At 35.4% G+C, this 18,028-nt stretch overlaps 1 protein-coding gene across 1 annotated transcript in view; it reads right to left on the bottom strand.

The window, feature by feature from the left end:
• Window positions 1-18,028, bottom strand: part of LOC150100648 (plexin-A4-like) — a 707,214-nt gene that overhangs the window by 475,556 nt on the left and 213,630 nt on the right. Inside the window, 1 exon segment of the mRNA XM_090401991.1 lies at window positions 7,598-7,698. Coding sequence (XP_090258117.1) covers window positions 7,598-7,698 — 101 coding nt within the window.

The following is an 18,028-nucleotide window of genomic DNA, read 5'->3' as shown; positions in this document are numbered from 1 at the left end:
CCTTCATATCATATCTATTATAACAGTTATTCAATTTAGTCAGGGAATCTTGCCGACTTGTAGCAGATTTATTTAGAAGTATAACATCATTGCATAAAGCAAAGAGCTGACATTAACATCTCCAATTTTGATATCAGGTTTAATACCATTCTCCTTCATAATGTGATCCACATAGATAATGAATAACAGGGATGATAATGTATATCTTTGTCTGACACCAAATTTAACATTAAATCATCTTCCTGGTCTGCACAGTTAGCCTAGAAGCTGTGCGATTTGCAACCATATGCCTGGGGAAGGAGTGTCCTGGGTTCAATTCCCGTCGGTGACATGAGGAGCTGAAGGATCTTCATCAGCAAATAGCCAAGTTATCTTGGGGTTTTTCATCCCGCAACGGCCTTGAGAACTCAACACTACAGGACTAAGGATACACCAGGTCGTAGGGCAGACCACCTTATCCTGTGAATGGTTTGAGGTCCTTGATTAATAAACCCCCGACACTGCAAGTAAAAAGAAAGACGAGATGAGACCATCTTCCTGTACTTCCTTCAATTCTAACTGCTGACTTACAACTGAAATAAAGACTAAGTATTGCTTGATATAATGCCCCATTGACATCATATAACTGTAGCATTTTGAATAGCTTTTCTCTTGGCACCTTGTCATATGCCTTTTCCAGATCTACAAAACTTAAATACAGATCTTTTTCATATTTCCATTGTTTCGCAACTATTTTGTCATAAAGTGAAAATCTGATCCTGACAGCCTCTATTTGGCATGAATCCAACGTGTTTTTCACCAAGATTTTCTTCCACAATCCTTCAACTGTTTCTAAAGTATACTTGCATAAATCTTACCAGGAACACTCAGTAGGGAAATACCTCTGTAATTCTCTCATTCAGTTTTATTTCCCTTTTTATATATGGATACTATTAGAGCTCTACTCCATTCATTGGGAATTCGTCCCTCTGTCCAGGCTTTCTGAACTATGTAGTGCAGCCACTGTAACTTTTATACCACCATACTTCAGCATTTCTGGTCAAATATCATCTACTCCTGCTGCCTTTTCACATTTCAAGCCTTTGATGGTTTTTTCTACTTCAAGTATGGACATGTATTCCCGACTGTATGCCTGTTGAGTGTTTTTTACCACTGTGCTGTCATCACTTTTCATTTAGCAATTTTTCAAAGTAATTACTCCATACTTCAAAGATATTTTTCTCCAGTTTTCACGTTACCTTTATCATCTCTAATTCCTTTTACAGCATTCTTTCCTCCATTTCCGAGTTTCTTCAACAACCTCCAGAATACCTTCCCCCCCCCCACCCTTCTGGATATTTATTTTCTGTTCTTACCAGTCTTCTTCCCATGACTTTTGTTTAGATAATTTTAACCAGTGTTTCGTTTTCTTACATTTGTTTCTGTATTCTCTAAGAGCACAACCTGACATATTTGCTAGGAAATTTTGATATGCTTTTTTCTTTTCCTGCATTGTCTCTTTAACTTCCTGCACCCACCATGCAGTTTGATTTTTCTATCCTTGCAGACAACCTCACCACATGTCTCTCTGGCTGAATCAATCAGGGTTTTCTTCAAGGCTTGGCACTGAATCTCCAAGGTTTCTTTCCTGTTCCAAACTCTTTCATTTTTTCTTGAATAATGTTTGTGTATTTTAAGTCTACATGTTTAAATCTGAGAGCTGTTCAACTTTTATTCACTTTAAAACTTTTTTACATGTTCTATTCAATATGAAATTCAATTTTATCCTGCTCAAGACTAAATGGTGATCACTTCCGATTTCAAATCTTCCTGCACCAGGAAGAAAACATCACTATCAACAGTAACATTATCAATGAGATTTTTCTTATTCCTTTCCTCTTATCTCCATGTGAATTTGTGCACATGTTTATGTTGGAACATTGTGTTAGTAATAACCAATCCGTGTCCTGAGCAGAAATCCAACAGGTATTTGCCATTATTATTAGCTTTGCTCTTTTCTCCAAATTTTTCCAAAATATTTTTGTATATCTGACAATCATTCTCTACCCTGCTATTTAGATCCCCAACAAGGACCAACTTTTCATTTTTCATTGTGTCAGTTGCTTTTTCTAAAACCTCAAAAAATTTCTCCATTTCTATCTTAATAGAATCTTCTGTGGGATCATAGGCACAAATAAGTCTCATTGTCCAGTTCCCCATTCTCATATCTGCTCACATCACTCTACTTGAAATTGCTTGCCATTCATGATTAGCCTTGAATTTAGTGTTGAATGCTATAACTACTCCTTTTCCTTGATTGTCACTGTCCGAATATAACATTTTGTATTTATTGCTCAGAAAGATCTTACAAGGGTTTTGCCTTTTTTTTGTTTCAGTCACCCCTATTTTGTCGATCTTGTACTTATCCAATTCCTCAGCTAGTTCGATTACTTTGCTTCAGGCTTCTTATGTTGATATTGATAGTACCAATCTTGAACTCTGGTGATGTTGAGGTGGGGTGTGTTTTAATATTTGTTCTAGTAGCTGACGTTTCGCTCTTTGCCCTATGTCCCTGGCAAATACAACCAGGCCTTATTTAACCGAGCAATGCCCCACTGGCATGAAATTCTGTCATACTGTACTATTATTTCATATTGTAGTTTGAAGGTAAATATATTCCCTGATATTAAAATAAAATACTACAAACTGGAAGAATGCAAAAATAAATTACAAAGAGACTGCTTGATAATTTCCCAGACAGGTTTGAGGACTTGCAGAAGCTGAACCCTGTAAATTAATATACTTTTTTGTATAAAAAGTGAATGTCATCACTTTCATTATGCTGGTGAAATGGTGTAATCAAGCAGTGTTGTCTTTAGCTGCAAGTGATGATTGAAGCTGCTAATGGCATCAAAATAAACTTGCCCAAGTTTCAATAAATTATTATTATTATATGGGTATCTCCATGGAGTCAGAAGACTCATCTCAAGTTACTTATTCACACAGTACAATGTAATACCTCCTCCTGAATTGATGAAGCACTCCCAACCACCTCTTGCAACTCATTCTGCACATTTGCACTCAAGCAAAAAAATCTAGTCTTAAACCCTTGCTAACCACACTTTTATACAATTTACAGAGACAACCTGTAAATTTTCCCTTCTCATCATGTACTGAAAAAGTCTTCAGCATCAATCCTATAAAACCTTTGTAATAACTTCTTCCCTTTTCCCTCTTTTAGTATGCAGTGTCGAGGATTTTCTATTCATTTAACCACAACCGTACACAAGGATAAGGCTGTTAGCCCTATGCCTCCCAGAGTATCCTGTCTGTAGAAGTGTTGAGTTCTCAAGGCCGGTTTGCTTGCTTGCAGGAGGAAAAATCCCAGATAAACTGGGAAGAAAAACCCTGCAGTCCATGCCCAAGACTAGCTAACTTCGCTATGTCCGAGAAAGATCCTAAGCTCCTCAACATCAGCGATTGGAATCAAACCTAGGACACTCCTTTCCCAGGTATATGATATGGTTGCGAAATGCATAGCCACTCGGCTAACCACACGGACTTATAACTTACTTCTAATTCCCAAATAAATAGCTACCTGATCCTAGTATATCTGCTACCAATGCATGCTGTATTTATTATTCTATGAATGAAAGTAGGAAGTAGTTTTCCTTAAAGTAGTCTTAGAACAGTCCATTTTCTGTAGAAATAAAAATCTTTCCCTCCATACATAAGTTATTCCTGGACTTTGGCTGAAAATTTTATTGCAGTTCATTATAGAATCCTTATTAAAATTTGTCATGTCACCTCCGTTTTTGTTTCAGTCAAGCCATTTTCAGGGGCATAAAATATCCAAACATTTAAAAATTTTACTCTGGGTTTGAAAGAATTTGATAAAATGTAATAAAATTTAATACTTACTTCCTATCAAAATCTGTATTTAGGATTTACCAAAATCTGTTCCTGTTATTTACTTTTGGGCTAATTAGATTATTCTGAATGCCAGAATAATATTACATAACTTAGTTGACATTATTAGCCTATCGACAATTTTCTTCAGAATAATTTATTTGTCACTTCAACCATCAGATATCATGTTTCAGTTTTTTTCTAACTGCATCAACCCACCTGGATCTCAAAAGGACAACCAGATCAGTTTTCATTGAAAAGTGTTTAATATCCTTTTGAAAATTTCTGAATGCAGTTGTGAGCTGCTGCATGTGACGAACACTTCTTGCCATAAACAGGATACACCTCTTTATGAATGTCCTTTGCAGGAAGTCCTTTTGTCCACAAGAAATGCACAACAGCATGCTGTTCAGTTGTACACTCCTTGAGCAATTGCCATCTTAAACTGCTGAAAACAGCTACAAAACGTGAGCATACTAAGATCATCCCTAGTTCTACATGTTAGGTTTAAAAAAACTTTCATGGGTGAGATTTACATAACAAATTGTAGTATTTTGAGCAGCTTTCTTAGTGACACTTTACTGTACCTCTTTTCAGATTTTAAAACATGTTAACTTCATGATATTTCACCTAATTAATCAAAGTAAAAATCTGACAACACCCCTCAACATTAGTGTGTTCTTCAAGTTTCATTTCCAGAATTTTTTTTTTTTTTGCCTCATCTTAAATATGCTTCCATAAATTTATATATAACATTCAGTAGAAAGATCATCCCTTTGCAATTCTCACATTAGTTTCATTTTTCTTTTAAAAGCAGCATACCATGAGACTTCTCTCCAATTATCCGGAATTTAACTTTCTGATCAGGACTTCTGATTTATGCAGAAGTCCTGGTCAGAACATAAGCTGCTGTAAAATTTCTGCATTTAAGCATTTCATGTTAAATATTCATGTCAAATATTCACATTTCATGTTTCTGATGGCTTTTCCCACTTCAAGTACTGATAATATGAAGTCCTGATTGCATTTCTCCTCAATGTTTTCTATCACTGCTTATTACATTTAATTATTTCTCAGAATAATTATTCCAGACATCCAGAATAACCTTAATCTTCGGTTTATTATTATCTCCGATTCCTTTTACAGTCACTTTCCTCTATTTCTACACTTTTCAAGAGTCTCCAGTATTAAAAAAAAACTATTATTACGGGCAACTTCAAGGAGTCCTTACACTCATCGAGGGAGGCCCTAAACATCATTTCTCTGCTTGTCAAAGTATTCAGCATCCACACATACTTTGCTTTGAACTCACTCACAGTCATGGCACCCTGGTAGCTTATTCCACTCATTCACCACTCTCCAAGCAAAAAATCTAGTTCTAACACCCTTGCCCAGTTTCCATGGATGGTCCCTAGTTCTCTCATTACCAGACTTGTTCTGAAAAATTTCCTCTGAATTAATCTTGTAAAAACCCTTCAGTAATTTGAATGTCTCAATCATATCAATCAATATTTGAATGTCTCAATCCCCTCTTCTGCCTATCAACCAATTTCTGCAACCCACAGATCTTCAACCTGTTCTCATAAGGTTCATTCCATAGACCAGCTATCATCTTGGTAACTCGCCTCTGGATCCTCTCTACCTCCTCCCCATCAAGAAGAAACCCTGGTGCCCAGATCTGGGCACAGTAGCCAAGATGGGGTCTTATCAATGCTCAATAAAGAGGAACAATAACTTGCTTGTCTCTGCTTGTCAAAGTATTATTCGGCCAAGTGATCTGATGAGCTGATTTAGCCACTTTTGCAATGTGCCCCCTAAACTTCAACTCCATGGCCTCGTCGCTGCTATTCTTTTCACCCCGAAATGCATAACCTTACACTTTGCCACATTAAACTGACATCCATTTCCCTTAGTCAGTATTCCAATCTATCCAAATCATCCTGCAAAATTTTGACATCAAGTGGATTCACCTATTGCTCTACCCAACTTTGCATCATCAGCAAACAAATGAACGGTTCCTCTCAGATCCTTTCCTATATTGTTAATGAACAAATTAAACAGCAGCAGTCCAAGAACAGAACCTTGCACCACACCACTAGTCACAGGCATTCTTTTGGACTCCACTCCTGAATAAACCATTCTCTGATATCTCTCCATCAACCACTCTCCTATCCATTTCACCAACCCTATATCCATCCCCATATTCTGCAGTTTACTGATTAGAATTCCATGTGGTATCCTGTCAAAGGCCTTAGCAAGATCCAGCAGCTTCAATGTAAACTCTTATCCAGTTCAGCTGTCACTGTGTTATAAAACGTGAGCAAGTTACTGAGGCGTGATCTACCCTTCACAAAATCATGCTGTCCCCCACACAGTATCCCATTATCATCTATCCATTCCTTTTTTATTTTGACTATTTTGGAAAAAGTAGTCTCTTGACTACTTTTTCCAAAACCTTGACAACGACTCCTGATATGCTGGTCAGTCGGTAATTTGCAACAGCAGTCTTGGAGCCTCCTTTATGCAATGGAACTATTTTCCCCTCCTTCCACCCCCTTGGGACTAATCCAGACCTGAGACTCAAATTAAACAAAATGGTCAAGGGTACTGACAATTCTTTTGCCGCTTCATGTAAGACCCGAGCTGGTATACCATCCAATCCCAGATGTATTCACATCAAGGTTTTGTAATATACTATTCACCTCCATTTCATTCATCTCAATTCCTGTAGAAGCTATTGGTTCCTTCATTCCTGCAATATCACCACCTGAATGATATACTCTTGCAAAGTGCTTGCTCAGTAATTCAACTATTTCAACTGATTCAGTTACCTCCCTATCATCGGCATTCCTTAAAATCATTCTGCCGTATACATTTTTTCTTTTACTTGCAGCATATCGAAAAAACTGTTTGGGATTCTCTTTAGCTTACGTTGCTAATTTCCTTTCATAATCTGCTTTTGCTTTTCTTACCACACTAGTTACCCTTCTGGCCTGTGCTTTATACTTTTCGTAGGCCTGCAGGTCACCTTTCTCCTTAAATTCCTTCTACAGTTGTTTCTATCTTTGCAGCTTAAGCTTAATGGTGTTATTCATCCATTTAACCCCCACTTGATTTACTATCCGGACTCTAGGTATGCAGTCAGACATTACCTCCTGTAAACGCTCCTTAACCCACTTCCCATCTCTGTCCTAGTATATTTCTGATTTTTGTTTTTCTATTAGCTGCAAAGATAGAAACAACTGTAGAAGGAATTTAAGGAGAAAGGTGACCTGCAGGCCTACGAAAAGTAGGCCTGCGGGTTTAGTTGTTTTCCTTACTGTTACGTTGTTATGAGTAGTTTATAATTATTAATATAATAGATTATTATTTATTTATAATAACTAATATTAACACCAGCTGTTATATTAATAATTATAACGCTAATGTTAACACATTTGTGTGTTAAAATTAGATTATTCTGAAAGGGAGTAAATTTTCAAGTAGTTATTAAATAATGATATAGTAAATTTGAGAATGAGAAGTTAGTTTTATTTATATTTAAATAATAATAAAATAAAAACATCTTTATTTTCAAAATACTAAAACTTATTGTAAAAGAAAAATCACAGAAAATAAAAAAATTGAACCCCCCCCCCCACTGAAAAACAGAAGTGTGTAATGCGGAGCTAAGATAATAAAGACTTGCAATGATCCACAATGAACTTACTTATTTTCTAATGAACACCAACCACAATATGGATCTTGAGCTCCAAGACATTCTCCACATGTTCGATATACCTGACATTCTTGAACCTTCACCATAGTGACCTATTAAAGAACAGATATTTTATGATTGGGAAGACTATGATTAAATCACCTGAATCCATACTAAGTAATTTACAATAATATTAAGTTACCCTGGGACATGTAGATTAGATAACAAAAAACACGGATCTCCAAATATAACAGAGTGCAAAGCATTCATGATATAAATTTAAAAATAATAATTTATTATTATTATACAGAAAGCTATTTTAGATCTAAATGAGATAGCCAAAGATTATGGTATGATAATATCAACAGAAAAATCAAAAACTATGGCCTTCAAAGGACAAGATCTTAGAACAGGTGAATTCATTTAACTATCTAGGATGCATGATCACATAACATGATCACATATGAAAATGAAAAAGATATATACTTAAAAATTGCAAAATATTTAAAAATAACAGATGTAATTAATTCTATATTTAAACCAAACCTAGTTCAAAAACAAACCAGATTAAAAGTATACAATACATTAGTCCTACTAGTCTTAATGTATGAAAGTGAAATCCGGACAATAAAACAAAAAGACAAACAAAGATTGATAACAGAAGAAATGAAGTTTATGAGAAAAACTGCAAAGTATACTCTATTTGTTCACAAAAGAAACGAAGAATTATGAAAGAATTAAACCAAGAACCAGTAATAGAAAAAAATTAAAAAATATAAACATAAACGGATGGAACACGTTCAAAGAATGAAAATAGAAAGATTACCAAAATAAGCCTTAAAGTACAAGCCATTAGGGAAAAGAAAACCAGGACGTCCTCTTAAACAATGACTTCTAAGGCCAGAACAGGCACCATTAGGCCTAAATCCTTGATATGCATGATGATTACACGGACACCTCCATGGAGCCTGAAGACTCATCATGGGAGATCCAATCTACCCACACAAATCTATCATACCTCTCCTTGAACCCATTAACAGATAAAGCACTCTCTCAATTGACTCTAGCAAACCCATTCCGCTCATTCACAACTCTCCAAGCAAAAAATCTAGTCTCACACCCTTACTAATCATACCTTTATTCAACTTCCAGGATGATCCCTTGTTCTGGTCCCCTAACCAAGTGAAATATTTCCTGCATCTATCCTATAAAATCTTTTAAGCAACCTAAATGTTTCTATCATATCCCCTCTTTTTATACTATTAACCAACTTCTGCAATCCACACACCTTCAATCTATCCTCATAGGGAACATTCCACAGGCCACTCACCATCTTGGTCACTTGCCTCTGAATCCTCTTCATAGCTTATTCACCTCCAAGAAACCCAGGGGATCAGACTTGAGCACGGTAATCCAGATGTGGGTGTATCAAGACCTTATAAAGAGGAATGATAACTTCCTTATCTCTACTTGTTAATGTGTTCTTTAATAGCCAAGTAATTTTATGGGCAATCTTAGCAATATGTCCTCTAAACTTTAACTGTCTATCATCACTCCTAAATCTCTAGCTTCTTTCTGGAGTATAGTGCCATCAATGTGATACATGGCTTGTAATGTATTTATCCCAAAATGCGTAACTTTACATTGGTTCGAGGTTATAATGTGAATGATTGTGTAATTTAGCACTTGCACAAAATTAGACTTTTTATCTGTTTTATCATGTTTTTTTTTTTTCTGCAGAAAATCAGAACATTATATTGTATTACAGTAGATTTGTGTTTAAGAGTATTTAGTATCTTTATAAAATTTTTATTGTAATAGTGTCGGCATGGCACCAACGTGACAAACAATGGCGACAAAGGCCATGTCCAGCGATTTGAATTTGCAGGATATTATTCAGTGCTGTGTATATGTGAAATGTATTTGTCGAGAAAATTAAAGAATATGTGAAAGGAAATTGAAACTGGAGGAGAGAGAGTATGTATTAAGTGTTGTAAAAGTGAGTGCCCGTTAGGTGATGAGAACACAACAAATACCGACGATAAGATGGAAAACGATGTTATTAATGTCGAATGTGTGGTCATGGAAATAGAGGAGAATGAAGTGGATATTAATATGGAGTCAGCATGCTTAAATGTTATCCTTCATAGGACAAAGTGCAAAATTGAAAAATTACAGAAGCGGCAAGAATTAAGCAGAGCTGAAAAAAGAAAGAAGCAGGTGATCTGAAGGAATAATAAAGACGGACTGAACAAACAATAAAAACAAGTTAAGGAGAAAATTATGTATGGAGGTTCAATGTTCAGGGGATACTTAATGAATGCATGACAAAATCTTGTTTCCCGGGTGCAAAAATTCACAATATTAGCCATACGATCCATACAAAAAGGTAAGTCGAAGGAAATGATTGTCTTGTTTGGTACAAATGATTTGAGAGAAGTATTCTATGAGGGAGGATATAAAGGAGTTGTTAGAAGAAGCAAAACTGAAGAGCAAGAAGGTGAAGACTAAGTCTCCTACCACACTATGATAGAGGCGAACTGAGGAGGAGGGCATTGATAGCCAATGAGTCTATACACACAGATTGTGCAAAAGGAATGATGTAGAATTTGTGGATATGTGGTCTTTGTTTGATGGAAAGAAGGATTTGTACAATGCTGATGGACTGCATCTAAATGGGTTTGGTGTTAAGATTTCTGGAGAGAGCTTTGTTCACCGAGCATGATGAAGCGCAAATTCAGGGAAACTGAAGCAAGGGTGGAAGCAAGTGAGTTTGTGGAAAGGCCCACCTTTGTGATATTTATCTTCTATCGACACACTGTCAGATATTTCCATCTTCAAAAGTATACTTCTTACTATCAATCCACCAAGATGTTGGTCTTCCTATGGGTAATTTCCCTGCCATTCTGGAATAAAATACCCAATCTCATGTGACTATAGCACCTGAAATTAGTTCTGTTCACATATTCCTACATGCTAACAATGTCAAGTTCCTTCCTAATGACCTCATTTATATTACAATTTTGCCACTGGTGCCATCTGTTCACTCTATTAACCTTTCTCAAAACTCCCATAATGTGGTCTCCAGTATCAACTGTTTCATTTCAAACCCAGCTCTCAGATTCATAAGTTAAAATTGGTTTGAACATTGTCTTGTACATAGCTAGTTAAGTGTTCTGACTAATTTGTTTCTCATTTTATATAAAGTTATTCAGCTAACTTCCTACTATACCAGCTTTGTTGATTCTGTTATCTATTTTCATATTTAATTTGCCATCTTTACTAAAAATTTTTACTTAAATAGTTGAAATGTTTTACATCTTCTATAGGTTCTTCATCCAGGATGCAGTTAATGTTTTCAATGTCCTTAACTATTATCATAATCTTTGTCTTTTTATTATTGACTTTTATACCAAATTTATTACAACAGTTATTCAATTTGGTTTGGAATCAAACCATCTTCATCAATCAAACTGAGGACTTACAACTCAAATATACATCATATATTGTTCCATATAATGTCTCATTTATGCCATATAATTGTAGGATTTTTTTTATTATTATTCCAGAGGCGAGTGACTAAGATGATAGCAGGTCTATGGAATGAACCATATGAGAACAGGTTGAAGATTTGTGGGTTGCAGAAATTAGTTGATAGAGGGGTTGACAAAAAATTAACCATAAATTTGACTGGCAAATCCATTTTCCAATGTGGAGAGAGATGTAAACTAGTGCTAGGTTGCTTATCCCAGCACATGATAGTTTGTGCACAAAATATCATGACATTTTATGCACAAATCAAAATCACCCAAGTAGGTGACTTTTTTATCCCTAAATCTATCATTTTACACCACTGCTAACTGTTCTAGCTAGTTTATGAAAAAATTGTGCCCTCATCAGGGAAAATGCTGTACTGTTATCAAAATGCATATTATTTAAACAACCAGTCCATCATTCCCACCTCAGTACTCTCTAAATATTATCTTATACATAAATGACTTACTGACCAATAATTCTATCCACAGTTCTACTGAGGATAGCACCCATTCATTAGTTTTACACACAATAACTAAGTGAGAACATGGCCAATTTCTGAATACATGGAAGAGTCTGATAACAGATGTGATCTTGGCGCTATAGCCCACACTATTTAAAATGACTGTTGAATTCCCTGTGTCTGCTTTAATTGTGATGATTTCATCACTGTTATGTAAACTTCTTTCGCTAACGTGGGTGATGTTATTTTTTTGACAGATGACTGTTTAATAAAACTGAAGCACCTAAGTAATTGTGTGGATAATGCTTCTTCGTATGATGACAAAAATTTAGTAGCTTTTTCCACATTGGCCATGATGTCCACTTTTACCAAAGTCTCCCTGGAAGAAGCAATATAGATCTTTGAAGACCAATTTCTTCCTGATATCATGTACTCTTCCATAATTGTCTTAAATCTTCATCTTTACTTGAAAAGAAAAATTTTACTACCAAATGCATGGTCTGGCAATGGGATCACCTTACTGCCAATTTATACACAGGAAAAATTTGAGGAAGTAGCTATAGCATAGACAACCATAAAACTATGTTGATGACATTTTATCATTTGGATGCCTACAAAGACCTTATAGATATCCAGAGTAATCACCATTCAAAAATCAAATTCACATTAGAAATAGAAAAGGATAGAAATTTACCATTCACAGCCATCCTTATCAACAAAAACACTGCAACAGGATTAACATTAGAAGTCTACAAGAAAGAAGCCCGCACAAGAAGGTAACTAGAGGCAAACTCATTCCATTATCCTCAACAAAAAGTAGGCAGCATGATGACCATGACATTAATTACAAAGTCATGGTATCTGTACTGTAGGTCAAACCAGAAGTTTCAAACTCCATACAAAAGAATATGGAAACAATGTTGAAAACAAAAGGAAAGGAAGAAAAGTGGACTTATGGCACATATCCTCAAAGAACATCACACAGTAAATTGGCAAGCATCCTCCATGCCTCACATAGAAGAAAATTACTTCAATACTGTTTAAGGAATCTTCTGAGGTAATTCACTTAAAAGGCATGCCAAATAGAAACACCAAGGACTGATCCTTCATGACATTTGGAAATCATTAATTAATGTGTGACATTAATTAATGATTTCCTATGCCAGCAATCACACAGAGTTTACACAGCAATGTACAGACTACATGTAACAAAGTTTTCCAATGATATACATGATTAAACAATCATTCCATTCTTTTCAATTTATAGAAATAGTTGTTGTTTGGAAACGTTTAGTTTTTTGTTTTTTTTATCATCATCATCATCAAATTCCTGATATGTACCTCAAGGGGTGTACATGATATGATAGTACTACATGAAAAATTTACATCATTACTAACTCCCTATCTACAATTTTCCTCCAAATCAGTCTGTTACTTGTCAAGACTCCAACATTATCAGATTTGATATTTCTATCGTCCAAGGCACTTTGTACTGTATCAATCCACCTATATCTTGGTCTTCCTCTGGGTCGTTTTCCTGCCAACCTGGCAGAGAACATTTGTTATGCTAATTTTTCCTCTCCCATTCTGTTTAAGTGACCATACCACCTGAGATTAGCTCTGCTAGCACATTCCTGGATGCCCACAATGTCAAGGTCTTTCATAATATCCTCATTTTTAAAATGATATTGCCATTGATGCCATCTGTTCATGCCTCTAATCTTTCTCAAGACTCTCATATCTGCAGTCTCTAGTCTTTGGTCAAGTGTTTTACTTCTGACCCAGCTCTCAGATCCATAAGTTAAAACTGGTTTGAACACTGTCTTGTATACAGCTAATTTATTGTTCTGACTAATTTCTCTCTTATTCCATATGAATTTATTCAATTGACTTCCTACCATACCAGCTTTGTTGATTCTGTTGTCTATTTCCTTATTTAATTTACCATCTTCACTAAAAATGGTGCCTAAGTAGCTGAAATGTTTTACTTGTTCTACAGGTTCTCTGTTCACAATGCAGTTGACATTTTCAATGATTCTGCCTATTTTCATAGTCTTTGTCTTTTTATTGCTGACCTTCATACCATATCTATTACAACAGTTATTCAATTTAGTCCAGGAATCTTGCCGACTCGTAGTGGATTTATTGATAAGTATAACATCGTCCACATAAAGCAAAGAGCTGACACTAAAACCTCCAATTTTGATATTATCCACTTTCCTTAATAATGTGATCCACATAGATAATGAATAACAGAGTTCATAATGTACATCCTTGTCTCCCACCAGATTTAACATTAAACCATCTTCCTGTACTTCCTTCAATTCTAACTGCTGACTTACAACTCAAATAAAGACTAGGTATTGCTTGATATAATGATCCACTGAAATCATATATTACTGTAGCATTTTGAATAGCCTCTCTCTTGGTACCTTGTCATATGCTTTTTCTACATCTACAAAACTTAAATACAGATCCTTGTTATATATTCCCATGACTTTTCAACTATTTGTCGTAAAGCGAATATCTGATCCTGACAGCCTCTATTTGGCCTGAATCCAGCTTGTTCTTCACCAAGCTTTTCTTCCACAATTCTTCTCAAGCGTTTCTCAAGTATACTTGCATAGACCTAGCCAAGAACACTCAGTAGGGGAAATACCTCTGTAATTCTCACATTCAGTTTTATTTCCGTTTTTATATATGGGTACTATTAGAGCTCTACTCAAATCATCGGGAATTTGTCCCTCTGTCCAGACTTTCTGAACTGTGCAGTGCAGCAACAGTACGACTTTTATACCACCATACTTCAGCATTTCTGGTCAAATATTATCTACTCCTGCTGCCTTTCCACATTTTAAGCCTTTGATGGCTTTTTCTACTTCAAGTATGGATATGTATTCCTGACTGTATGCCTGTTGAGTGTTTTTTTTTACCACTGTGCTATCACTGTTTGTTTCATTTAGCAATTTTTCGAAGTAATTACTCCATACTTCAAGGATATCTTTTTCTCCAAAATATCTTATCACCTTCTTGATATTTATTTTCTATGTTCTTGCCAAAGTCCTCTCATGACTTTTGTTTAGCTAGTTTTACACAGTGTTTTGCTTTCTTACATTTGTCTCTGTATTCTCTAAGAGCAAAAGCTGACTTATTTGCCAGGAACTTTTGATATGCTTTCTTCTTTTCCTTCACTGCCTCTTTAACATCCTGTGTCCACCATGGAGTTCTGATTTTTCTATCCTTGCAGACTACCTCACCACATGCCTCTCTGGCTGAATCAATCTGTGTTTTCTTCAAGGCTTGCCACTGAATCTCCAAGGTTTGGTTCCTGTTATCAAACTTTCATTTTTTCTTCAATAATCTTTATGTATTTTAGTCTACAGTTCACATCTGAGAGCTGCTCAACTTTTATTCGCTTTAAAACTTTCTTACATGTCATTCTTTTCAATATGAAATTCAATTTTATCCTGCTCAAGACTATATAGTGACCATTTCCAATTTCAAATCCTCTGTACACTCTGGTGTCCTGCACCAGGGAGAAAACATCGCTATCAACAATAACATAGTCAATGAGACTTTCTTATTCCTAACCTCTTCTCTCCATGTGAATTTGTGCACATTTTTAGGTTGGAACATGGTGTTAGTAATAACCAGTCCATGTCTTGAGCAGAAATCCAACAGGTATTTGCCATTATTAACTTTGCTTTTTTCTCCAAATTTTCCCAAAATATTTTTGTATGTCTCACAATCATTTCCTGCTCTGCTATTTAGATCCCCAACAAGGACCAACTTTTCCTTTTTCATTGTGTCAGTTGCTTTTTCTAAAACGTCAAAAAATTCCTTCACTTCTACCTTAGTAGAACCTTCTGTGGGACCATACGCACAAATAAGTCTCATTGTCCAGTTCCCCATTCTCATATTTGCCCACATTACTCTACTTGAGACTGACTGCCATTCAAGAAAATTAGCCACATATTTTGTGTTGAATACTATGGCTACTCCTTTTCCTTGATTTTCATTGCCTGAGTATAACATTTTGTATTTATTGCTCAGAAAGCTCTCACCAGTTTTTGTCTTTTTAGTTTCAGTCACCCCTATTATGTCGATCTGGTACTTATCTAATTCTTTAGCTAGCTCCATTTCTTTGCCATTCAGGCTTCTTATGTTGACAGTACTGATCTTTAACTCTGGTGATGTTGGGGTGTGCTTTCAGATTTGTTCCAGTAGCTGACTTTTCGCACTGGTTCCCTGGCGAAAACAACGGGGGCCTTGTTTAACTGGGTGACGCTCCAGCCGGCATGAAAATTTGTCATGTTGTTACATCATTTTGTATATTGGTTTAAGCCAATAAGAATACAATTTGGTCAGCTAAATCCTAAATTACCAGCCCATTCTCGTTCATTCAGTATCCAGGTAGATACTCAACAGAATGCACCACGAGAAGGTGAGGATTGGACATTAGATCAGAAGCCCTGGTCGGTTCTCCACATTCCTTTAAAGGCTATGTGGAGGTCTCCTCTCAGTTATACAGCTTAGACCCTTAAGCACCCCTGTTGTTTTTTACTTATGTTAAAAAACTTTTGAAGATATTGTCAGCAATATAGACAGTAAAACATGTTGAAGATATACATCTGTATTAAGAAAATGTCTTTTTTTTTCTTCTATGAAAAAAAACTTTGCGAACTTCAATGATACCAAAACTCAGTCCTGTCAAATTTCTCATGAGAAAGATTTCTTGTCACTTTCCCTTACTTTCAACAATCCAGAGATATTCACATACATATGCATACGATTTCCTCACTTGGGTTGACTCACACTTCCAGCCTTTCCTGGCTATAGCTATTGTAGCTGACAAAAAAGTTATGTACTTTTCTGCCCAAGGCAATGCTTCTCACCCATACAACTACTAAAGTTGTATAAATCCAAAATCTGTCCAAACATACTGCTCTCACATTTGAGTGATGCACCACACCTCTCATGATATTCAAAAAAGGGTAATCTGGTTAACTGATGATACAGGTACTTTCATGGACAGTATACTGTTGGACTGATCACCATCGTTCTTTTACTTTCAGAGCAGTCTTCCCTAAGGACCACAACCTTCAGGTGTTCAAAAAACACATCAATAGATTCCTTCTTAACAATAATGTGCTATAGGTTTTTTGGCCTATAGCACATCAGATAAATTTGTCTTTTTGTGTGGCTAAGATAAAAATTAGTACAATATCAAGGTACAAGATTCCTTAATATTGCACTACTTAAGAATAATCTTTTCAGAACTAGAATATTCATCTTTAATTAGTGCTTCTGATAAAGAGTTTCACCAGTTGTTAAAAGAGCAGGTTCTTGCTAAAGACAAGGCAGAATCTTAAAATCTCAATAACTCATGCTCAAAGCTTATTTGTTTTCATAAAGAACTCAGTGTGTAAATCATGATTAATGATATATCAAGTAGGCAAAACATTATTGATAATAATCAGCTTTCTCTTGATAATTTTCATTCCCAAGATTATCTCTTTTTTTTTTTTTAAGCTTTATTTATACATTTGTTTATTTTGCATATTATGACAACAGCCACAACACCTATACTAGCAAGTATGACATCCCATAGAACGATATAAATACTATTTGAAAATGTATTTTTTTTTTCTGTAAATTGGTTGAGATTAGGCTGTTTTGTAGGGAGTTTTCATGATGGAAAACTGTGCCACCCTCATATGACACTGAAACTCACCTTTAAGTGTAAAGCCCTGATAAAGGTTCGGTGAATCCCAGACAGGATTTAAACCCAGGTCTTTCCAATCAAAGGACATCAATGAAAATGACTGAGCCAGAGAGGCTCATTCTTGTTCAATCTTGTTCATAAGATTCCTGAAATAAAAATAAAAAAAAGATCTGAAGTGTTTCCATTTTATCATGTAGCCACAGATGATATGCATACTTTCCAGATGCAGATATTTTAATTTGTATCATTTTAAAAGTTTTTGTTGTGCATGTAATGTTTACACCAAAATATTCCAAGTACAATTTCACAAATTTCTCAATGCATAAACATCTTTTGTGAATTGATTGTAAATTGTCAGTATGTAAATATTTAATGCAAATTACCATTTCATGGTGGGACTGCTCTTAAACTGACTACTGCATTCTGTTTGATTTCAGAGCAATTTTTTCAAGTCTTGGTGCTTAATGAATTAAGTCTGTTATAATATTTTTTTCTGACACTGCAAACTCAGTGTAAACAGATTTCTATAAATATTAGAGAAAAGAAAACTTAGGAGCAAATAACAATTTTGAGGTTTTTAGGATAATATTTCACACAAAGTATAACATCAACTAAAAATTTCTGCAGGAAATCCAATTATTCAGTTTAACAGGCTCTTGTTTCATAGTGGTTGCTTAATTAAATGGACTATACCAGAAATATCTTGCAAAAGGCACAAGGA

This window comes from Typopeltis vanoorti, chromosome 12 (assembly GCF_054136105.1).
Source record: "Typopeltis vanoorti isolate ZY-2024b chromosome 12, IOZ_Tvanoo_1.0, whole genome shotgun sequence".
Taxonomy (NCBI): Eukaryota; Metazoa; Arthropoda; class Arachnida; order Uropygi; family Thelyphonidae; genus Typopeltis; species Typopeltis vanoorti.
The sequence above is the reverse complement of the archived record's forward strand: the minus strand, read 5'-3'. Positions and strand labels throughout refer to the sequence as shown.